Raw genomic sequence first — 26542 nt, forward strand, 5'->3', positions numbered from 1 at the left:
TTATCATATGTCTCATATATTTTGTATACCTGTAGGATTGTTTATTTAATACTGATTAACACTACACTGTTTTGTGACTATTATAGAATGTATGGAATGTGTCGGGTATCTTAACTATTGTGTTTCGTTATGAACACGATGCTGTTTTGGACTGTTATAGAATGTAGATTGTGTGAACGCCCACTGGGTTGATGTGTAGAGTACTGAACTATTGTTGTGTACATTGGAATATGGTTCGTGATCAATGTAGTATGTGTCGTGTGTAACGAATCTACATGTGATGTTTATGTACTTTGATAGCTGATTGCATTGTTAACGTGCTCAAATAATTAATTGTAAACCATACACAATTATTGACTGATTATGTACAAAATGATTCAGAGGCTGTGTGTAATAAACTGTTCGTTTATTCACTCAGGTCTCGTGTTGGTTGGTATGGTCATACCTCTTGCCAAGCGAGCTGATTCCCCAACTTGAAAACTGCTTAATACAATGCCAGAAAACAGAGATCCGTTGTTCAAGGGGACACTCCAGCGTATTGAGCATGTATTGGTTGCGTGGATATGTGCGCTATATTAATATCCTAAAATAATAATAATAATCAGTCCTTTGCTTTTTTTGTTTATCTCTGAATCCTTTGAGCTTTCGGCTCAATAAAGAGGAGGGTTACCATCCCGGACCTCCTCAGCACAGATCCCCAACACCGCTTACTCATCTCCTTTACATGGATGACATTAAGCTCCTTGCCAAAGGAGATTCCAATTTGAAAGAACAAGTGTTCTCCTTGTCGAGTCCTTTTCTAATGATATTGGCATGATATTTGGACTCGACAAATGTAATATTCTTCATTTGAAACGTGGCAAGGTAGTTAATGATGGATCGGTCAAGTTACAGGGGGGAGGAGTTATTGAGCATCTTGTAGAAGATCAGGCCTACACCTATCTTGGAATGCAAGTTCGAGACAAGCTCTAGAATGCCCAGATTCAAGACAGACTTCGGGCCGAGTATAAATCTCGCTTAAAGAAAATCTGGAGCTCAGAGATAAATGCTAAAGACATTCAGTCTTGACCGCCTGACCAGAAGGATCATGTCTGATAACAGAGCTCACCACCCTCGTTCCTCTCTTAATCGTTTATATATGCCAATCAGTTCGGGAGGTCGGGGTTTAATTAATGTGAAGGCTCTTCATGATAGAATTGTATTGTGTACTTTTGCACATATTTATTTATCGGATGATCCGCTGGTGATGCATGTCAAGACTCATGATGAAAGCAAGGAATTCCACAGCTATTTTAAGCTGCCAAGGTTGTTGGACAGAATCTGATATCTGAGGTTGATTTTGTTGATGGCAATGTACTGCCGGACGGTACAGCAATGGGAGTAAACCAGGTAAAGTCCTTCGCCAAGTCTGCCCAGAGTCGATCATTTGTGGAGAAGCTTTCTTTGATACCACTGCATCGTGTATATATGCCGTGTGTGGAACAGAGTAGCAATCCCATCGAATCCTTTGCCTGGATGAAGTCGGCTGGTCTCAAATGTGAAACTGAGGGCTTCCTTTTTGCTGCTCAGGACCAGTCAATTCCCTCTTGTAATCGCCTAAATGTGATTCTTAAAGAAAATATTAACATGAAATGCTGACTGTGCAATGAATTTACAGAGACTGTCCAACATTTTGTCAGTGGATGCCCTTCTTTGGCACAAACAGCATATCTTAAACGACATGATGCCATGGCTCGTTGCTTTTACTACCGTCTCCGCCATGCTTGTAGCTTTGACTCGGAGGTCCATCCACGGTACGACCCTGAACATGTCCATGGCGTCATGGAAAATGATGCTTTCAAGCCTTTGTGGAATATGCCCATATGCAGCCTGAGAAGAATTCCTGCCAACAAACCTGATCTTGTCCATTTTGATAAAGCCAATGAATTCATTTATATCATTGAATTTTCTGTCCCTTTTGACAGCAATGTGATTGGCAAGATTCAGGAAAAGCATGCTAAATATGCGGACCCCGCCTTTGAAATGTCTCGCTTGCATCCCAAGTACACTGTCGTCAGACTCCCCGTTGTCCTCGGTGCCCTTGGTTTGGTATCCCCTAATCTCTTGGCGCAGATCAGGAGAGTGCCCGGGTTCTCCACCGGGAGTACAGCCCTTCAGACACTCTGGGTAATGCAGAAGGCTGCAGTGTTGGGGAGTCTACATATTCTCAGGAAAGTTCTCAGTGGGTTCGACTAGGCAGCGTTTCCTGGGAGAAGTCCCATTCGCTGTCTGGGCTGCATGTAGAGGGGGCAAGGGCCCCGAGCTGATGATGAGCCTAACCAGGCTGACTGTGGATCACCCGAATCATCTCTGCTGCATTGTCATCTTAATTTGTAAAACATAAAATAATGACATGTGTCAACCAAGTCAGCGGGCCTGACGACCCGATCCCGTTAGTCGCCTCTTACGACAACCATGGGATACTGAAGACCAATTCTAATCTGGATCTTCACGGGTTACCAGACATCTTTGGGATAACCTTGACCAGAATCGCCGTCCAAACCTTTCGATGAACAGATATCAAGCGGTGGACGCAAGAATATATGCACAAAGAACTTAATTAAGCCCCCCTTGATGTTGATTTAATGATGATAATTGCTCATTTAAAAAAACAAAACAGTGATATCCATACAAAAAAATGTCTGTGCAAGTATGGCCCTGGAATGTTTAATTTTGAATTTATTGGTAAATGTGAACATTCAAAATGTCATTTTGCGTGTCTTACGATTCAAGGTCAATACCCAGTGTAACCTCCATGCGTGTCTTACGATCCAAGGTCAATACCCAGTGTAACCTCCATGCGACTGTATGACAGCCAGCACTCTCCTCCTCATACCCCCTGTCAGCCTCCTGATCCTCTGAAGGGGCAGTCTACGCCATGCCTCGTGTAAAGCAGCTTCCAATTGGGCCAGGTTCTGTAGAGGGGGAACTCTTTGTTGCACAAAACGACCAATCATGTCCCAGATATGCTCCAAATGGTTAAGATAGGAGCGCATTCAATCGAGAGACATGTCAGGGTGTGCTTAAAAAGTTCTTTGTGTATGGATTAATGATTAGACTTTGAAAAATATATAACTGTGACATAAACAAAACACCACAGGCAAGTTGAAAATGGAGCTCAAGTGAGGTCGGAGAATTAGAACCTGAGTATCAATACCTAATATCAAATTCATTAAGAGTTTCTGCATTACATTAAGCGCTATGTGGTAGGAAAATAATATGGTTCAGGGACTGTGAGGCAGAGACCACAGGGATGTAACGCTAAAAACTGCCTTCAAAGTATATACAGTCACTGACGGGGTCTTAGTACTATCCTTTGATATAGTACTAAGACCCCGTCAGTGACAGTATATACCTTGATGGCAGTTTTTAGCGTTACAAGCCCCTGTGGTCGCATCAGCTAACCTTTTGGACTGACCAATCAGAACACAGCTTACCAAATCGCGAAAGTTAACATTCGCACATACCGATTGAACCTTTACCTCAAAAACTCGAACGATTCCGAATGCTATTTTCTACACGATCGCTTCCGAGTGATACACATGGATGACGGAATGAGTGAACAGTCGCTGAATATAGCGTTCTTGTCAATATTACGGGATGCCATCTTGCGGAAATGTAAGCTAATAGTAACCATGTCATTAAAAGCCCATAAGCGTATATACTGCAGGTCAAATATCTGTGTTTTATGCGGGTTTCCGTTTGTTGATAGATCAGTGTCATCGACGGGGGGATGAGAAAATCCAAAAACCGTTTTGTAAGTCCCGCCGAACCCTAACAAGTTGTCGTTGTCTGATTGGTTAAATCCGTTCGGCCGTCTCGCGTTTGATTGGACGGTCATATAGATCGCACAAAGGTTAGCTGACGCGACCTTTTACAAGGGTTTGTTAAGGCGGCTGTCCATACAGGAAGCGCGCAAGCAGCGCTGTGCTAAGCAGCGCGTCGGCGCGTTTATTTTGTGCCTCTTTTCGAGCAGCGCGTTACCGCGTCTATCCATACAAAAATTGAACTGAAATTAAGATTTTGTTGACTTGGTCATATTACATTTCTTTTGTTAGTGTGTTTCAGAAGAAGGATGCAGGTTATATATTCCTGATCATTGACGTAGGGGCCTACGGTAGCAACAGTGATGGTTGTATTCTTGCATTTTCAGCGCTTGGAAAACTCTTCAAGGGAATACACTGAGCATACCAAAAGATTCAGTTGTACCTGGAGACACCGATCATGGGCCTATGCCTTACGTCTTTGTTGCAGATGAAGCCTTTCCGCTCAAAAGACACATCATGAGACCGTATCCAGGCAAAGAACTACCGGAGAGCAAACGCATTTTCAACTATCGTCTTTCTAGAGCCAAATGCGTTTGGCATTCTTGCAAACAGATGGCGCATATTCCACAGAAAGAACAACCTGAAGGTTGAGAGTGTCAAAAAGATAACACTGGCATAATGTGTCCTGCATACGTTTGTACTGCGAGACACACCCCAAACATTATCTGATGAGGGGCAAGCACAGTGTAGAACTCAAGCGTTGGTAGATGTTGGTGGAATTGGTAATCACCCTGGAACAGACGCCATGCAAACGCTTGACAACTTTTGCAGGTATTTCTGTTCACCTTCCGGAGAGATTCCCTGGCAATGCACAACCGTTCGAAGACGTACAACTTAAAGGAGTACACAAGTGCATTTTTGTAGGTGTCTGCTAATGTACAAAAAACTCCAGTCATATATTGACAATTATAAAAGGGTGCCTGCTTTTGAAAATGTTCACGAGTTCAAAATTTTGATGTAGTTTGTTTCAATTGTTGTCAATAAAACATGACATTACCTGTTGACTCGCATGCTTGGCTGATTGCTGTCCATGCATTATTTGACATTTCTGCATCTTTATAATGTCTGCTGTCAATATCATAGGGACAGGGATGTTTCTGTACCTCAGTGATAAATAATTCCTCATTTATTTGTGTTCTTGGCATCGTATACGTCTGAAATAACAAAATTTTGACCAAAGCACGTGTATATCCCAGACAAGCGGAAGAGGGAGATTCCCCAGCGCGTCAGCGCGTCAAGCAGCAAACGCAAAGCAGCAAACGCTTTTTTTGCGATTCAAAACTTTTGACGCGGACGCGCTGCTTGAATGGAGTGGCATGAACTTGAAATAACTGTGGCGATTTTTTTCCGAAATGACGTGACGCGCAGCACTGCTTGCGCGCTTCTTGTATGGACGGCCGCCTTTAGACTCAGTATAGCAGTGTAACGAATAATACTGAGCCTAAGTTTGCTTAGACTGGTTGCAGACGAACATTATCGATGAATATTCAAGGGGCATACTCTAATTCAAAAGTCTTCTAGTCTATCTATAATGGCTATTAACGTTTTAATGCCCCAATGATGATATGGACAAATTCTTCTGTAGATAATCGCTGTTTTCTATTACCTACAGTCAGTCGGCACAGAAGTGACACTTCTGATGAAACTGATGAAGTAATTCTCGACTCGGCTCCATGTGGAACTAACAAGTCCATAGATTAAGTCATCATTAGTATAACACTGTTTTCAGCACAGCGTCTCTCCTTTATTATGTGTTTTCTTGACATTAAAGACAACGATATATACTGTCAGGAATGATGACACAGACTTAGAAAATCAAAACGGAGCGATAACTCGTTTCCTTGTTTTTAATACAAAGACATTTATACAAAAGTTAGAATGTCATTTCACATTTAGAGATTCAAAGTGGCAGATGATTACAGAGTAGCTACATCTGAAACGTCAACGATGCAACACAGTATGTTTAATAGGGAACATTGACAGTAGTTAACACTTTCAAAAATATAAACACTGGTGAATCAATTTCATATTTAGTTATTTTCACCAAAACAACAACAAACAAAATGTTTAAAAACATAGAAAACCTTGTGATAATCCGAGCTAACTTCCGCATATCAGTAGCATGACGTGACGAATTACCACAGCCAATGAAAACAATTTTTAACCCGGACAGCAGTGAAAACTGGATCATCTGGTTGTATTGTATCAGATGAAGCATACCTAAACTTAGCCAGAGGCAGGCCGTGTTGTCATCGTACATGTGTGTATTCCCAGCTATGAATAGATACAGGCTACAAGCTTGACACGAGGCGCGTCATAATATGAGTCCAGGATAAACAGCTTCGAGGTAGTTGAGAGCGCAATGTACGTGATGGCTTAAGTGTCTCCACACCTGTAAGTATTCCTTCTTAGCGTTGATTCTTTACCTGACAATATGTGCTGACGAAACTACACCATCTCTTTTCCATGAGGTGACATGTCGACACTCACGTTTGATTGAGACTGTAACAAGCTGTGTCTGTTTAATCAGATTTGACATAACCATTTGTGTTTAATTACATCAGATGTTACACATTATACATGGTGAGCACAGGTATCCTTCTTAAAGGTATACCCAGAATAACAATTTGTATCGGAAATGAGGACGCGACATCCCACAATGAGCTCGAGGTTGCCAGTTGTAGTACAACATGACCTTAGCGCCATGCATCTTCAGATATGGATGACTGGTACTGGTCTACACCAGTTTATATTTATTTCCAAATGTCAAGGTCATCTGGAAGTAGGCAAGCACAAGCGAGAATTCGATGCAACTTTCTTTCTCATGGTCAATTTGATGACACAGGTGTAGCTTACATATCGCATATAGAGCTAAATTAGATGGTTCAAGTAATTCTATTAGAAAATGTTCAGTAAATCAACAGAAATGTACACAGCGCTGTTACCCCGTTCAAAATAATGCCTTGTCATGTAAAAATCGAAATGCTAAATATAGATCTGTACCCGGAAGATATGCCAGGTCTGACAAAGTTTTTATAACGCTGTTACCTGAAAGTAATGTTAGCGTATACATGCACATTAACCCATTTAAACATCCCAACAGCAATTAACGTTCATCGTCATATTGTGTTGTTCCTCTTTATCATAAAATGAAGTCATTCAACCTGGTCTAGCGAATAAGAGTATCTCCAGTGGTTGGCATAGCAACAGAACAGGTTCTGTCAGGTGCAGTCATGCAAACAAGATGTAAGTAGCTGGCTACCCCCAGCTTCAGAGGTGTGCTGAATCCATCCATGCGTGCAGACAAACAAACACAGCTCACAACCGGGGCCTGTGTGACCTGCATGTACAGTGAACACAAAAGTCTCTTTTGTGGAGACGGTTGCTCATTCGTCTATAGACGCCGCACGTCGCTGCGCAGATGCAGAAATCAATGACTGTGCATTCGAATCCCACGTTTCCCCTTTGATTACTAGCATCTAAGCACTCACACATGCGCGCGCGCGTACGCACGCACGTACGTACGTACGTGCGAAAACACACTCATCCATCATTCAATTAACGTAAACCGACTTACAACTAGATCGGTTTCAACAGGAGGGATGGGAAGCATACAATCAAATCAACACTCCATGCAGACCCTTAGCCTTGTCTTGTTCATTGTTTACCATTGTAAATAGCATCCAGAGGATACTATTTTATATAGCCTAACAATCCAAGTCACTTCAAAATTGTCAGTGCATACACCCCAACCCCCACCCCCCAAATCCAGCTGTGTTATATATTTATATAACTATTCTGATTATTATTATTAACCCCTGCCACGAAGTGGGAGGGGGATATAGGTTTGAGCTCCGTCCGTCCGAGATGATGGGGACAGATTTTCTCAAAAACCGTTATCGATAGGGAAACCAAATGTGGTATGTGTTTTCAGGACATGAATGTCGTGGTTGAGTTAAAAACAAACAGGAACCAAATAGAACAGCACACTGGTGGGGGATATTGAGGACCATGTCTTATTGTTATCATTATATCGAATTCAAACATTGATATTGTATACCACTTCACAGAAGGGCACTATCCGTGAAGGTCCGGGTTATAATATTGGTCTTCAGTAACCCATGCTTGTCGAAAGAGGCGACTAACGGGATCGGGTGGTCAGGCTCGTTGACTTGGCTGACACATGTCATCGGTTCCCAATTGCGCAGATCGATGCTTAACCTGTTGATCACTGGATTGTCTGGTCCAGACTCGATTATCTACAGACCGCCGCCTTATAGCTGGAATATTGCTGAGTGCGGTGTAAAACTAGACTCAATCATAGAAGGGTACAATGTAAATTAACCCCCAGATTGCCGCTCTGTGATTTATACATTATGAATTTATAATAAAGAGGGATATACAAAAGAGTCAGTATGGTTTCCACAAGGAGGGTCTAGGTGGAGGGGAGAGTGGGGTTAGAGGGGGTCGATTTCTTGACGCACGAACATTTGGACTGGCTCAATACCATGTATTGTTTTGGGAAGATAGTGAATGAAACGGTACTAAAAAACTAAACCTGCATCTACGCATGCCGCAATATGCCGTGTGTGAATTTTACCAGGCTCCTAACATTTGGGTCTTAGCTTGCAACCTAATTGATCGGTGATCAATATCTGTGATCAAGTTTAGTGATTTGGTGATTGCCTGTTAAGCACGACGGTGTTGATATTAGCTCGCAGCCACGATCTGGCCCAGGTGATAGAGCTGGAATATTGCTGAGTGCGACGTAAAGCAAACACACCGTCAGTAGTGAGTGATTGAGTTGGGTTTTACGCCGCTTTTAGAAATAGGCTTCACACATTGTACCCATGTGGGGAATCGAACCCGGGTCTCCTTTATATATGCACAAGATCCCTCGCCGTTCAACGGCTCTTCAGGTGTACAATGAAAGCTGAGTGTCGTCATAGGCGACACATAACGGTAATAGCTATATTTGGGATTCTAGTACTTCTGACTTGTCAGTCCCATTCGGGATTCGAACCCACACTCTCAGAGTCAGGCACCTTATCGCCTGACTACTTTTCGAAGGAAGTGTTATCTCAAACATCACATATGTTCCGTTTGAAGTGTAGATCCAATATATGTTTTTTTTGTATTTACAAAGGATTTCTTCGTCAAATGGGAAAGTGTTCTGATGGAAAACGTGGAATTTGAAAACCAGACCGAAACACTGGACCACCAGGTCATACTTCGTAAAAACTGGATATTCCTCAAGAACAAGCTAGAGCCTGAGAAGGTGCTGGACTACTTGTATCAAGATGGCGTCTTCTCGGAAGCAGATCGTGACACTGTCTTATCTAAGGCTCCCAGGTGGGAACGGTGTGACGCCCTGCTAGATATACTGAAGAAGAAGGGACAGGATGCATATAAAACCTTTTGTGTCGCTCTAGATAAAGAACAAAACTTTATAAAAGAACACCTGGACAAAACCTCAGCTGAATTAGGTACTTAACCATTTCTTAGTCTTCACTTCTTAACATTAAATCATTTCGGTAATAGTCCACATTTCCTGAAAATATATGTCCAAACAGCAATAAATTTAAAAAGAAGAATGGCTTTTAGTTTTACGCCGCTTTTAGCAATATTCCAGCAATATCACAGCTGGGGACACCACAAATGGGCTTCACATATTTACCCATGTGGAGAATCGAACACGGGTCTTCGGTGTGACGGGCGAACGCCTTAGCCACTAGGCTACCCCACCGCCCCTTTTAAAAAGGAAGTATGAAAATATATCACATGACTTTATCACTGTTGTTCAATACACTGGTAAAAACGTATTTAGACCATTAGTTCTGAAGTTTTCACTGTTGATATTGTCGAAGGCTGATGTTTGAGTTACGGTTTGGGAAACAAACTTACTGACTTTCGGATACCGTTAGTTTGTTAGGCTGCAGAAACAACACGAACAGTGTTGGCATTTTAACATGAACACAACATTTCATTTCTGTTAATAAGGTTGTTTGGATCTCCAGTATGAAAGCAAGTTAGAAACGTCCAAATATCGGATGAGACAAAGCAAAGGATTTGAAGAAGAAATTGCACGTTTACAGGAGGTACGTGTGAGATGTATTGTTTAAAATGTCCCTAGTGAGTGGGCTGTCTGAAGTCTGCACAAGAAACATCACAGAATTATATTGCATAGCTTTCTTATGAAGCCATTTTTCTGTTATGAAATATAACTTTTTCTATTTTAGCATCATTTATTAGCAATAAAATTCCACGATTTTACATTCCCTGTACAGTATCACGTGAATGGACTTACCAGGATGTTGGGGTTAAAACTGATAGGTCATAATTAGTAATACAGTTGTCATAAGTGTTAAAGACTATGCACATAGAGATTTTACTTTTTCACTTTTTCAGTATTTATAATGTTATTTTAGATCTTATATGAAAGTGTCAAAATTACAATCACTTTCAGTGACTACTGCAATGCACTATAAATTTAGCAAACATCGTTAACATAATTAAATAATTTACAGTCTTCAGAGTCTCCATTAAGGCCATATAATACAACATTTCTGTAATATGGATATACCTTATCTTGAATATTTGCTTTTGACCATTTAAAGTAGGAATCCAGACTGGCAAAACATGAGAGCAATAAACCATATAATGTCTGATAGTGTCAATATTGCCACTGTGTTCACCCAGTTTACTATCTTTAACATTGCCACAGTGTTAACCCAGTTAACTATCTTTAATATTGCCACAGTGTTCACACAGTTTACTATCTTTAACATTGCCACATTGTTCACACAGTTTACTATCTTTAACATTGCCACAGTGTTCACCCAGTTTACTATCTTTAACATTGCCACAGTGTTCACACAGTTTACTATCTTTAACATTGCCACAGTGTTCACCCAGTTTACTATCTTTAACATTGCCACATTGTTCACACAGTTTACTATCTTTAACATTGCCACATTGTTCACACAGTTTACTATCTTTAACATTGCCACAGTGTTCACCCAGTTTACTATCTTTAACATTGCCACAGTGTTTACCCAGTTTACTATCTTTAACATTGCCACAGTGTTCACACAGTTTACTATCTTTAACATTGACACAGTGTTTACCCAGTTTACTATCTTTAACATTGCCACAGTGTTCACACAGTTTACTATCTTTAACATTGCCACAGTGTTTACCCAGTTTACTATCTTTAACATTGCCACAGTGTTCACCCAGTTTACTATCTTTAACATTGCCACAGTGTTCACCCAGTTTACTATCTTTAACATTGCCACAGTGTTCACACATTTTACTATCTTTAACATTGCCACAGTGTTCACACAGTTTACTATCTTTAACATTGCCACAGTGTTCACCCAGTTTACTGTCTTTAACATTGCCACAGTGTTCACACAGTTTACTGTCTTTAACATTGCCACAGTGTTCACCCAGTTTACTATCTTTAACATTGCCACAGTGTTCACACAGTTTACTATCTTTAACATTGCCACAGTGTTCACCCAGTTTACTATCTTTAACATTGCCACAGTGTTTACCCAGTTTACTATCTTTAACATTGCCACAGTGTTCACCCAGTTTACTATCTTTAACATTGCCACAGTGTTCACACAGTTTACTATCTTTAACATTGCCACAGTGTTCACCCAGTTTACTATCTTTAACATTGCCACAGTGTTCACACAGTTTACTATCTTTAACATTGCCACAGTGTTCACACAGTTTACTATCTTTAACATTGCCACAGTGTTCACACAGTTTACTATCTTTAACATTGACACAGTGTTTACCCAGTTTACTATCTTTAACATTGCCACAGTGTTCACACAGTTTACTATCTTTAACATTGCCACAGTGTTCACCCAGTTTACTATCTTTAACATTGCCACAGTGTTCACCCAGTTTACTATCTTTAACATTGCCACAGTGTTCACACAGTTTACTATCTTTAACATTGCCACAGTGTTCACCCAGTTTACTATCTTTAACATTGCCACAGTGTTCACCCAGTTTACTATCTTTAACATTGCCACAGTGTTAACATTGCCACAGTGTTCACACAGTTTACTATCTTTAACATTGCCACAGTGTTCACCCAGTTTACTATCTTCAACATTGCCACAGTGTTCACACAGTTTACTATCTTTAACATTGCCACAGCGTTCACACAGTTTACTATCTTTAACATTGCCACAGTGTTCACACAGTTTACTATCTTTAACATTGCCAGTGTTCACCAAGTTTACTATCTTCAACATTGCCAGTGTTCACACAGTTTACTATCTTTAACATTTAACTTGTTCAGATCTAAATTGCAAGGCAAAACTGAGTGAAGACTGTAAACTGTAAACTGTAATTGTTTGTATTTATTTTCTAACTCTGATTCTTGTACAATTTTCCATTTATAAGTATCCTCTTCTGCCACAGAACAAATATCATGCATTAAGCTGTATCAGGACTTGGCATTATCAGGAATATCAGCAACTTTTACACCGTTTACGTCTGGGCAAACATCACATGGAAAAGAACAAGTCATATATTTATAATAAACATTTTGACCAATATCTCTTATGTAACTTAATCTGTGAATTAGTCAGTAAGAGCCCTCTTCAAGTAAAGGTTGAAAATGCACTGCCTGACAGCCTCAAACAAGATATTATATATTTCTCTTTCTCGGTAAAGTAGTCTCACTCTGAGGGTGTGGGTTCGAATCCCAAATGGGACACGATATCCAAAAGAACTAGAATCTGTCTGTCAATACATAGAGATAATACACGAGCAATTGTGCCATACGACTTATACGAAACGAGTGTGAAATTTTAATACACAATTAATACTTAATTTTGCAAGAGTTTCGTCATATGACACATTTGCTCGACTGTAATACATTCTTTATTATCCATTTCATTCACGAACATTTGTGCACTGAAACATGGTAAGCAAGTGTGACGGCCCTCTTTATTGACGTCACGTTCAATTGTTAAATGACGTCACAGACGACGAAATACAGAAACAATGGATGCTTGGCAAAAGTGATACACATATAGAGAATACTACACAAGGTCTGATTACATACGAATTATACGAAACGAGTGCCCTTCCACGCGTCTTACATGCATTTAAATTGACAAAATAGCGTATTTTTGTTATGTTTTTTGTTTCAAACTGAAACCGGTTTCATAAAGAGGTTGCGGAAGAGTTTTGTACTGTAGTACAATATTTGCATGACGTCACACTAATGGCGTCACTGCCATGGTAACCGACGTCACGATGCATGTCAGTTGTCATCGCCTCGTACAGCCTCCTACAGTAAACTTCTCCGTTGCACCTCGTTTCTTGGTTTCCAGTTGCTTCATTCGGCTAACATCACTGGTGGAAACATTGCGTTTATGTTTTTCGAGAGATATAATGTCTCAGTTCGACTCACAATTAAACAGCGACACGGCAACGTTCGCAATGTTTACATTCCCACAATGCATTTCAGTTGTAGAATGAATGAATTCGCGTGTTTGTTATGAATGAAAAAATAGTTACGTCAGAATGTGACCTAATTGAGAGGTCATCGGTTATCCAATCAAATCGTTAGAATTTCAGGTCAAGTCGTTACGACACAGGTCAACGCGATACGTCACTCGTGTGACGTACGAGATTAATATGCAACTACCCATACGTTGACCACGTGGGTAATAAATGATATATATGACACTGGTTATGGTTCAACAAATGGGTAATAATATGAGCTCTCGCTCGGGAAATACCAACATTTAGGCACTCGTGTCGTAAACATAGTATGACATGGGCACTCATATAATATCCTCTGTATATTATTTGGAAATGTTAATACTTCATACTACGTTTGTTTTGTATATATGTACCCTTTATGTTTTACAAAAGGAAAACAATGGAAAACAAAGTAAAATAGAAGAGAATGAAAGACGAATAGCACTGCTTCGGGACACCGAAGACACACTAAGAACACAGATGTCATCAAAGGACGTCCTCTTCGTCTATCTCATTCAGGTAAACAACTAACGTGATCGCTGGGTTCGCTGACTTAGATGTCATCGTATCCCAATTGCCTAGGTCGATAGTCATGGATTAGTCCTGATTATTTACAGACCGCCGTTATATATGGAATATATCTTACTGCGGCTTTAAACAACAAGCAAAGAAAATCGTAACAGACATTCAAGGACATTTCAGACTGTTCCAGGTTGTAGTCTCTGGTTAGTCGGGCTTCAGACGTATAATAATGTGAGTGAATGAGTTCAGTTCTATGCCACTTTTAGCAATATTCCAGGGATATCACGACGGGGGACACCAGAAATGGGCTTCGCATATGGTTAAACCAAACACACACACAAACACACACACACACACACACACACACACACACACACACACACACACACACACACACACACAGAGTGTTATTACGTTGATTATGTTAACATGTAGGACATGAACTCCTGGTACCAAAACAGCAAAACACTGATGAAACGTAATGTAATATTATACATTTATTGGCTTCACTTTCTGCTGACGCTATGTTTTTCGAACTTGGCGAAGTGATAGACAGTTAACATAACGTTTTGTGAAGTCGTTGAAGTAACAATTCAACCAATACGACACTACACGCCAGGACACGACACGACACGTCAGGACACGATACGGCATGCCAGGACACGACTCGACAACGATACGACACGACACGACAATGACAACGACACGACAGGACACGACACGACAATGAGAACGACACGACACGACACGACACGACATAATATACTATAATGATGTTATCTCATCTCATATTCAATCAATCAGATTACCTGAGTTACAATCAACACAAAACCTTGAATGTTGCAACCCTGATCGAAAAACCTCTGAGCAAGCTCATGCTCCATTGTTCCTCACAAGTTGTGAAATGTAAATACCCATAGCTGGAGCAGTTTGAATATTAAGTTACTGCCAATCGATCTCTCTCTGTTCCTCATCAGTGTGTTCTAATGACCACATAATGCATATGTATTGATTGTATCTTGACTGTGTAGATCTGAATATAACTGGGACTCTATTTTCCTTTTCATGCGTGTCTTTCTTCTCCTTGCAGGAATATAAGCTGAAGCTGAAAGAAATGGAGAAAGGTATGAACAACACTTCTATTATGTCGTTGAACAATATAGCGTGTTGACAGGAGATGAAACCATTAAGAACAGTTGCATATTGAGATGAAACGCATGTTTACGTTTGGTTACAGAGCATGCAAAACGAAAGTTTCAGTGTTGATTCCTCACATGGGTACGATGTGTCGAGCCCATTTTTATCCCCCGCCATGATATTGCTGGAATATTGCTAAAGGCCGCGTAAAACTAAACTCTCTCACTCAAGGCACGGTACACCTATCCCCCTTTTCCCATAACCCTAAATACTCATGAACTCGGTCAATTTGTTAGATATTAGATCATCCACGCATATTGTTTGTAATTAGTTTTCAGGATAGGTTATCGTTATTAGTAGAGCTGCATGATGTCAGATGCCTCTGGGAAACGTCGCTCAACAGTATTTTAGTTCTTATTATTTATATGTAGGGAGAAAGTCCAAAATGATGAAAATCTTTGGCGTTTACAACTTTCGCGAAGCCCAAGAGGTCGGTTGCTGACAGGAAGGAACATTCATTATCGTTTACATTGATCGTATCAAAATTGTGTTTCAATGGTTTATGTGAAAACTTGGTTTAAATGGTTCAATGGTTCACAGTCAGCGTCAAGCCATGCTCCATGAGCCCACGAAATATGGGATTCCATTTAAACATTAAGGTTGAAAGACAAGGATATTTCACTGGATAAGATAATGTGAACCACTAGCATGAATAACATTGTCATTCCTGGCTTGTCTCAACAACATAGGTCTCAGTGACATTAGATAACGTGTCCAGGGTCCCGTTCCATGAAGCATTCGTAACATTACGACCTGTCATATCTGCACTGTTTACCATAGGCTTACGAATGTCGTAGCGCTATGAGGTGAGGTGAGGTGAAATTGGGTTTTACCTCGTGCTTGAAAATATTTCGCTCATATGACGACGTGCATGCGTGTGTATGCTTGTACTAGCCCAGACTTAAGCTGGTTTTATAGTGCTAGCCCAGTGAGATACCATGCCGCAGTGAAGCATGAATACCGCACTCAGACACATTATACTGACTCCGAACCGACCAGTCCTTGTTGTACCCATTAATGCCGAGCGCCAGGCAGGGACCAACAAGTACCATATTTTAACGTCTTTTGGTATGACGCGGTCGGGGATCGAAACCGCGACCTTCCGGTCTCCGGGCGGACGCTCTAACCACTACACCACGGAGGCGGTCCGTAGCGCTATGAGCACTTTGTGGATCGGGGCCCAGCTTAATAATTAGTAACTGAGTATGCTGTCAGTGAACCAGAACCTGATTTCTCGAAACAAACTGAAGTCTGAGTTTTGACGTAAGTTAGAGTTTTGACTCAAATTTGAGAAAACGCAGGGAAATGTATTTCCCAGAATGAAATGAAATCGATATCGAACCCAAACATAGTAGACAATTTGAGTTTGGTAGATAAATTACTTAAGTTGTTTGGGGTTTTTTATTTTAAAAATGCAGTTGAGTTAAAATTCAACTGTTTCAAATTGTCCAACTCAGTTTGAAATTTGAGTAAAAACTGAAGTTTGTTTCGAGAAATCGGGGCCTGGTTTAACCCGCTACACATGTATCAGTTAGATTTCAATGTAGCCTATTAACGTTTCAGCTATAACAGACCCAGTGTGCTGGTTGCACGATGCAGATGGGAACACAGACAGAATCCTCATGTGTACGTATCAAACGATTTCTCTACAGGTCTAGATAACCCTTGTGTGAATCTTCGGTGAAACTAGTCCGTCAGGTCCCACATTTTGTCGTCAAACCTGAATCAAAATAGGATGTAATTATTTACTTATGCCAATAATGGCTGTCACCCCCTTCAATTTTTTTTATTTGACGGTGTAAATGTGGGGTTGGGTGGGAGGGGGTGACAACCATTATTGGCATGAGTATACATGGTCCAGGGAGTAGCCTAAAGGTTAAAATGTTCGCTCGTCTATATCCGGGTTCGATTTTTCCACATTTCTGATGTGCCAGGGCATCAGTTTGTTTTAATGAATCTATTAATATGTTAATCCCTACTTTCTGAGTTCAAAAAAATAAGAGAATTCGTCTTTGTAATGAACCATCATTATATACGTTTGGATACGCGTTAACTGTACATCCTTCTTAGGGGAAGGCGGGTCAGCCAAGTGGTTAAAGCGTACGCTAGTAGCGCCGAAAACCCGGGTTCGATTCCCAACATGGGCACAGTGTATGAAGCCCATTTCTGATGTTCCCCGAAGAGATATTGCTGGAATATTGCTAAAAGAGGCGTAAACGCAACTCGCTCCATACTCTTTCAGCGTTCTTACATCAAGTACGTTTTTGTCTGTTTACAGGCCCCTTGTTGGTATTTGACAAGATGGTAGTACCCCATCCCATCAACAACAACCAAACGCTGGACATCCATAAGGCCGCACCAATACAGTTACATCATATAACGGCAAACACTGAAAGTTTGGTGGATCAGTCCGACTTAGACATCTCCATCACATCTCCCACCTTGCCCCCAAGAATGACCCAGGCCTTCCCATTGCAACCATTCATCCCTTCACAAAGAGCACCACTTTACTGGGAAGCAGCACCGACGGTGCATCTGCGAGAAAGACAGGTGTTCGCTCCTCCACTCCTGGAGATAGGAATGTGTGACGAAAAAGAGGTCTGCTGGGAAAGTGGTCCATGTCACCAGCCACATTCCTGGGGAATCAGTGTTGAACTCTGTTCTAAGCACACGTTGAAATACTGCACTGTGATATGGACTGAGGGCAAGCGTTTAGGCTGCCTTGAAGGGGCTTTGGACGGTACTCCTGGATCAAGAGCCACTCTGCTGTATGGTATTGTGTTAGACGTGGAAAACAGCAGACTTGGACTCGTTGACTTCAGTAAAGCTGAAGTGTTGGGTACGTTTGATGTGAGTTCTACAGAGTCACTGTGTCCTATGTTCAAGGTAGGACAGTTCGTGGACATGACTGTGAAATCAGGGAGTCACATTTCATTGACCAAAGAAAAGCAGGGCCTAATCCTACAGGCTTTGTCATGTCTTTCATCGTCGCCTACATGATGAAAATTACGATAAATCTTGGGAATTAATGCCACGAAATGCAAGTATGACTGAACTGTGGCGGTATTGTATAACCTTGTGTATGGAGGCCAGTTTGTCCAGAAGCTCCTCGCTTTCATGTGTACATACTAAGAAAAGACATGTTATCGTGACGCACTGCTGGACTACTAATATACCCTTTCCACGTTTCGTCAAAACCTTTCATAGCACGTCAGTGCAAGAGACAAACCTGTCTTGATAGTGGAAACAGAATCAATTGAGCGAAAAAAGTAAAATCCATGTAGCTATAAACATTATATGAATCGATCACTCAAAATCAAAGATTACGCCAAGTGTTCGCGAAAGGTGTAAGCCCGATCCTTTAGTTATTCAAGGATTAATGTCTGGACTACAGAAGGAAGTTGAGCATGCATGTACATGATTGTAGGCCGTTACAGGCAATTAGTGGAACACTCAAGATATGTGATTACACAATGCCATTTAAAAAGTGGTCAAATGTAACATATATTATATTTGGGATTACACTTTCTGAGGGTGTGGGTTTGAATCCCGGATGAGACTCAACCCAACAAAAGTACAAGAATCTGTACTTTACAAGAACTTGTAATCCCAAATATAAGGTATGTTACACTCACGATATGCATAGGTGTAGTGATCACGATATGTATAGGTGTATAGAGAATCTCACCCGAGTGTCTTTTGGTATCAAATATATCACCACGAGTTGATAAAGTAACAAATATTTTTACATTTATCAACGAGTGTTGATATATTTGATATCAGAAGACACGAGGATGAGATTCTATTTATCATAAAAATGACTCTTCATTAGCTTTCAATGAAAAATGTACATCTCTGAGCATAGTACTACCATTAGACTTGCAGTGCAGCGATGTCATAGAAATGTGACGTCATCAAGTTCATGACATCATAGCATTGTCAGAGCATTGTGCAAAATCTACTGTCAAAACGATATCTCCTATGAGATATCGTCTGATCTCACACAAGCAATATCTCCTGTGGAGCACAGTTTTGGATGATAAAGTGATATTCACATCCAACATGCTCCACATCGTCTCTGGAATCTGTGTATATGGTATGAGATTGCATCTCCTCCTGTCTCTGCCCTGGTAAAGCTCGGCACATTACCTTAACATCGGCACAGTGTCTGCGCTATGAACGCGACTGTGAGGAAATTGTTATGTAATTGCCTTTCTGTGAAGTCCTAATCGAACACAGAAGAAAGTGCTTAGATAATCTCTATTTGATAACCTCAACCTTGACACCTATCTCAGACTCGAGGACACTGTTATAGATGAAGCTAAGGTTCTGACATATCTCGGTGCCATCACAGATGTGGTCCATGATATGACACTTGATAGCTGGGTAACATTCATGAATATCGTGGCTAGTGATGAAGCTAAGGTTCTGACATATCTCGGTGCCATCACAGATGTGGTCCATGATATGACACTTGACAGCTGGGTAACATTCATGAATATCGTGGTTAGTGATGAAGCTAAGGTTCTGACATATCTCGGTGCCATCACAGATGTGGTCCATGATATGACACTTGATAGCTGGGTAACATTCATGAATATCGTGGCTAGTGATGAAGCTAAAGTCCTGTGATATCTCGGTGCCATCACAGATGTGGTCCATGATATGACACTTGATAGCTGGGTAACATTCATGAATATCGTGGATAGTGATGATTCTAAGGTCCTGACATATCTCGGTGCCATCACAGATGTGGTCCATGATATGACACTTGATAGCTGGGTAACATTCATGAATATCGTGGCTAGTGATGATTCTAAGGTCCTGATATATCTTGGTGCCATCAGAGATGTGGTCGACACTTGATAGCTGGGTAACATTCATGAATATCGTGGCTAGTGATGAAGCTAAGGTCCTGACATATCTCGGTGTCATCAGAGATGTGGCCCTTGATATGACACTTGACAATCATGAATATAATGGCTTAAGGTGTATATTATATTTGTGAATTTTTGTCACACACCATGTAAATAGTGTTCTTCATATTCCTCTTCGTTTCTGCCAAACCTGTTTCCTTGTCATATGTATATAACTATTGTCATTACCACTGGCAAGTAATGTACCGACATTGTATGTACTCCCCAAATAGTAAAGACTATTCTTTGTTCATTCGTGTGTTCCTGTTATATGTAGAAATGGAGATTATGGTGTTGACAGTGACTGTCCATCTTTGTTGTGCCAGTAACCGCGAGCCTGGGAAGAGCTATGATACAAAGACTGGCGGCGAGTCTCCATCTCTGTATCATCACTCGTTGTTTGTCAGATGACTGGCGCTTTTGAATGGCATGTGTACTTGAGTCACGAGCTGCCAGCGTTTAAATCTGACATTATAAAGTACTTGATTCAACTCGATTGGAAACGGTCATTACCCATACCTAAACTTATTCACACTGTAAATAGTACATTACTGACGGAGAGTGGGCATGGAAGGCTTGCGGAATGGCTTGCATATTCTCATTTTCATCCCACACATGCTCTATAGGGCAGAGATCCAGAGAATTTGCAGCATTGGTACACGGCGTAGACGTCTCTCCATTTCATCCAACACATGCTCTATAGGGCAGAGATCAAGAGAATTTGCAGCATTGGTACACGGCGTAGACGTCGATCCGTTTCATCCAACACATGCTCTATAGGGCAGAGATCAAGAGAATTTGCAGCATTGGTACACGGCGTAGACCTCTCTCCATTTCATCCCACACATGCTCTATAGGGCAGAGATCCAGGGAATTTGCAGATTTGGTACACGGCGTAGACGTCTCGCCATTTCATCCAACACATGCTCTATAGGGCAGAGATCAAGAGAATTTGCAGTATAGGTACACGGCGTAGACGTCGGTCCTTTTCATCCCATACATGCTCTACAGGGCACAGATCCCACATGTGCTCAATAGGGCAGAGATCCAGAGAATTTGCAGCATTGGTACATGGCGTAGACGTCGGTCCTTTTCATCCCATACATGCCCCCTCCCCCTCTTCAGCCCTGAAAGTTTATTAAATGACCATTGACACTCTCGTGCAAATGAAGTGTGCACCCCACACCCCACAAGGTGCAGGCCCCCTTTCTCAAAAAGCTGTATCAGCCCCTGTGTTTATACTGTACTTTCAACTTATGCGATGTACAGCGATATTTACAATATGCACTCAATAAGTTCATAGAAAAAAAAAATTCTTATATATATTTTTCATCGCCAGTTATAGTTTTGAAACCATAATACACAATCAAAAACGAGAAATTTGAAATCTTCTCATGCCGATTCTGCAACTCTTGAGAAAAGGAGGGGTGCACACTTCATTTTCACCCGTTTTCATGAGTCATTTATTAAATTTTCAGGACAAAAGGATTCGCCTATACAAATGTAACGTCTACCTACATCATCTAATGTAACACTACTTGACGTTCGTGTAGTGACACCAAGACACAGCTTAAAGAAAGTACTCTGTACCTTTTCCACAGACTACCGAAATGTAAACCAAAAGCATATATATATACTAGGCACATAAAGAAACTGTGCATACAAAAATTGAAAATCTAAATTTATCAAACCTGTGTAGACACATAATGATTTAAACTCAGAGATTAGTGACATGTATGCAACATGCAGGCACGTGCCACGTTCCGTGACGTCAGTGGGTTCGTCCTTGAGACGTGCAATACGTTGTTGCACGTGCATTCCGGGAAAGAGAAACAGAGCAAATGAATGCCACACAATACTGTCACTTTGGAAAGCTCAACCCCTGCCCTTGCGATCGTTCAAAAAATTAAACGGCTATTGAAACGCATAACATGCCAAGGCTCACGTCTGCACAACGTCATGAGGCCATTGGGATGGTCCGTGGGGGAATGTCTCAACGACGAGTGGCTGCACATTTCCACTGCCACCGGAACACCATTTATGCACTGGTGAGACGCTACCAGAACACAAATGACGTCATCGATCGGCCACGTTCTGGACGTCCACGTGTAACAACGCCAAGACAGGACATATGGATAAGGGTGACCAATCTTCGCCACAGGTTTCAGACTGCAGTGATGACTGCCCGTCATCCCAGGACTTCGCCGTATCCACCCCAACACAGTTCGACAACGTTTACGTCATCACGGGATCAGACCACGACGTCCTGCCATACGGCCTATCCTGACACAACGTCATCGACAAGCTCGCCGAATGTGGTGCCGAAATCATGTCCCGCAGACCCTTGTTTTGGTGGAGAAATGTTGTTTTTACAGATGAGTCCAGGTTTAACAGTTCCCATAGTGATGGACGTCAACGTGCCTATAGACACGTGGGAGAACGTTATGCACAGGCCTGTGTCTTGGAGAGGAATCGCTTTGGTGGTGATTCCGTGATGATTTGGGGTGGAATAACAGCACGCCAAAGAACTCCTTTGGTGATTGTTCAGGGCAACTTAACTGGTGTGGGGTACAGGGATCAGATTCTTCGACCTGTGGAAATTCCTTTTCTGCAACGTCATGGCCCTGGGTTAACATTCCAACAGGACAATGCCCGCCCTCATACGGCAAGGGTTGCTATGGATTTCTTGCAACACCACAACGTTGACTTACTGCCTTGGCCTGCAAATTCACCGGATCTCTCCCCGATAGAGCATGTTTGGGACGAGATGGATCGACGTCTACGCAGTCTTCCTCATCCGCCAGATAACGTCCTTGACCTTGCAACAGAACTTGAGAGAATCTGGCGTGACATCCCACAAGCCTTCCTTGCACGTTTGATAGGCCCTATGCATCGTCGATGCACTGCTGTTCTCAATGCCGATGGTGGACATACCCGTTATTGAGCTTGTGACATGGTCGTTTGACCCCTGTCCCGCTTGTGGACTCGTGACGTCATTGTGATTGACTTTTCAATTGAAATTCTCCCGACTTGTTATGGTCTCATGATCCCTCCATTAAAGTGTATATGTACCTTTGACATTGTTATCGTACTAATCAACTGGGATAATATTTTGACAATGCACAGTTTCTTTATGTGGCTAGTATACTAAGGCAATTTGGATTGGCTCAAAGGCACAGTGAGGAAATATTATGTAAAAGTTTGAAAATCTTTTGGAAAGATGTTTTAAAAGCATGAAACAGTTATTGTAAAAAGTTAAATGTTGATTCTGATATGTTTGCGGAACCATTATGGCTCAAGCATAATTATAATAAAAACTTGCCATGTTATGAGACACTGGGCTGATAAGGGTACTTTGACAGCAAAAGATTTATGTGATGAACATGGATGTATGACTTTTAAGTTTAAGTTAAAATACAACATAAGAGTGAGTGAGTGAGGGAGTTTAGTTTTATGCCGCACTCAGCAATATTCCAGCTATATGGCGGCGGTCTGTAAATAATCGAGTCTGGACCAGACAATCCAGTGATCAACTGCATGAGCATCGATCTGCGCAACTGGGAACCGATGACATGAGTCAACCAAGTCAGCAAACCTGACTACCCAATCCCGTTAGTCGCCTCTTACGACAAGCATGGGTTTGCTGAAGGTTCATTCTAACCCGGATCTCCACGGGTCTACAACAGGGGGACAATATTAGACTATAACTATCTACTTCACATCTTACCTGATTTAAAAAAAAAATGTTATTAAAAGGACAAGAATCATCCCTTCCCACAATTTATACATCAATGTTTTCCAAAGAAATATATTAAAGCTCTCAAAAGGTTTTAAGATTATTTTATGACAAGATGATGTCTAAAAATGATAATCTTGAGTATGATTGTGAATTTGAATGACACAAAGTTTAAACAGATATGGATTAAAAGATGTTCCAAGTTTTAGCAAAGAGTATTTATACAAAAAAGGAATTATTGAAAATGAACCTGACTGACAATGATTTCTGTAGTTTATTCACTGATGTTTCTGAGAACATGTCTATTTTGGGAATGCTGTGAAACCATAAAATTCTGGAATGATCTAGAACCCTGCATTAATAAATATTTAGCACAAAAAATAAACATTACAAAATATTTAATATGATTTGGTGCATTACATTATGATGTATTACTAAATCAAATCATTATCTCTGCCAAAGAAACACATCAATTTATGTAATGTTAAAAAATCAATTCCAAAATTCATTGATTATAAAAAGGTATTAAAAATTATTTTTTTTCTTTATTTAAAAGAGAAACAATGAAATAGAAAAATTCAATTGTAAATGGAATTCACTGATCCCAATATTCAACAACTAATGATGACAACATCTTTACAGCAACGTATCTTCACCTTTTCTGTATTTGTTGTTACTGTATACCTTTGACGTTGACTTTGTAACCATGGGAACATATAAAAGAATTATTGGAAAGGCGGAATGGTACCCAAATGAAAGAAGTAAATGATCAAATCTGTGAAGGGGATTTAGATGTGGAATGCAAAGAAAAGCAAGATATATGTCAACTTGTGAATAACACGGAGTGTCGGAGTGTACGCTTGCTTCACCCTGTTGCTTTTTCTGAAGTAAGTGATCTTTTAAACATATTTGTTTAACCGGGATCAGTATTACAACAATCAAGGCAATGGCTGGTAATATATAATATCGCCAAACATATATGAAATACATAAAGCTTGAAATGTATCAAAACGTTTATCCGATCGTTGGGCAGTCGTTGTTTTCGGATGAAGCACGGTTTACTTTGCACTTCCCAGAAAGGTGCAACAGTGTGGCGTTGACGGAATGAGCGTTATCATGCTGTTAGACAGTGACGATGTGCTGTCACCGCCATGTTGTCTTAAAATATATGACTTCAGGATGAATGGTATCATCGGAGTTGCTAGCGTTTCAGGATTTAGTCAAATGAAGAATAATCAATAGTGAGTGAGTATAGTTTTACGCCGTTTTAGCAGTATTCCAGCAATATCACGACGGGGACACCAGAAATGGGCTTCACACATTGTACTCATATGGGGATTCGAACCCTGGCCCGCGTTTCACAAAAGCCTCCTAAATTTAGGAGGTCGTAGACCCTACGACCTTGTTTACGACCTTCTTCTGACCTCCTTTACGACCGTTTCACAAAGACGTCATATCCATGTGGTACGACGCGGTCCTAAATCCATGTCGTACATTGTATAAGAGGTACTTTGTTGCATAGCAACGCATAAAGCGAGACCGAACGGGCACCTGCTTATCTTGTTATTCCCAAAGTATTTCAAAATAAAAATACAGTTTGAATAACAATGTAAATGTTATGTTTTTAATTCAATGTACAGGTTATCTTATGGTAAAACATATATCAATAAATGAATTATTTTGGATTCTCTCACTAAATTTCATTGAAAATTACAAGATAAAATGTATAAATCATTTCCATTAATATTATCAGTTTTACTTATAAGGTTTGAATTAAATCGCTGTCCATTAACTTGTTCATATGAAACTGCAATATTAGTCCCAATGTATTGAATATTGCACACTATAGGACCTAAAGTCAATGTTGCAGTTATGGCTACGCTTGATCTACTAACACTTGTGTAAAGGTTTAAAATATGGTGTGATACACTAAATGTGTCAATTTGTTTTGTAACTTTTATTCAAACAATCAAAAACTTTCAAAGAATAAAAACGTATACCCTATATCCACGTATGATATGATATTGAACAAGGCTAAATGTAGGTGGAATCTACTGAAATTGGTTTCATGAAAAAAAATATCTGAATGATACGCAAAATATACATCATAGTACTGAAAGTGTAATCAGAAGGATAGGACGATTGTGTTTACTTTTTTTTCATCCGACCTTCACCTCACAGATATTGCCTAATATGTAGTACTACAACAATGTTGACGTGTGACATCACAACCGATGACCGATTTCTTACAAATTGTAAACCAAAAGTCACTGTGTTCTGTAATCTGATTGGTTGAAAAACGTGATCAAATAGTATTCGATTCCCGGAAATTCGCTGCGTATTAATACATACAAACATCGCTCACACCATTGTATTGTTACGTCGTCAGCTGTGATGACGTCATTCAAATCATATTGTGACGTAAAGTCCGAATGACGTCACAAATGAGCAGTTCCAGATGCTACCATGGGAGACAGCCGAAACGGCCGGTTGATGACATTTCACTGCTGTACCCGTACACGATGTCAATGAGTGCAAACACAAAAACGTGTGTGGACCTTTTGGTTTACTTTTATGTTTACAATGTCGATAAACATCATGTGTTGGTCAATTTCCGGGTGTTATTGAGTATTTAATATTCCCGTGCTTCAAATACTCAATAACACCCGGAAATTGACCAACACATGATGTTTATCTCCTAAATGGCGGCTTCGCTGACAAGGGTACACAGGATTTTGCGAGGACTTTTCCCTTGATTCAGGGATCGTTTGTACATAAATATG

General features: G+C 40.7%; 1 protein-coding gene across 1 annotated transcript; it reads left to right on the plus strand.

The window, feature by feature from the left end:
- The first annotated feature begins 6112 nt into the window (after positions 1–6112).
- On the plus strand, positions 6113–18442 carry LOC124279010. Its single transcript, XM_046714808.1, has 7 exons — positions 6113–6260; positions 9013–9352; positions 9867–9964; positions 13782–13907; positions 15001–15034; positions 16671–16733; positions 17386–18442. Exons 2-7 carry the CDS (start codon positions 9043–9045, stop codon positions 18105–18107), a joined length of 1353 nt encoding a protein of 450 aa, XP_046570764.1. The 5' UTR covers positions 6113–6260; positions 9013–9042; the 3' UTR covers positions 18108–18442.
- Positions 18443–26542: the final 8100 nt, after the last annotated feature.

The sequence above is a fragment of the Haliotis rubra genome, unplaced genomic scaffold, assembly GCF_003918875.1.
Source record: "Haliotis rubra isolate DU_JTF1 unplaced genomic scaffold, ASM391887v1 Scf1066, whole genome shotgun sequence".
In the NCBI taxonomy this organism is placed as follows: Eukaryota; Metazoa; Mollusca; class Gastropoda; order Lepetellida; family Haliotidae; genus Haliotis; species Haliotis rubra.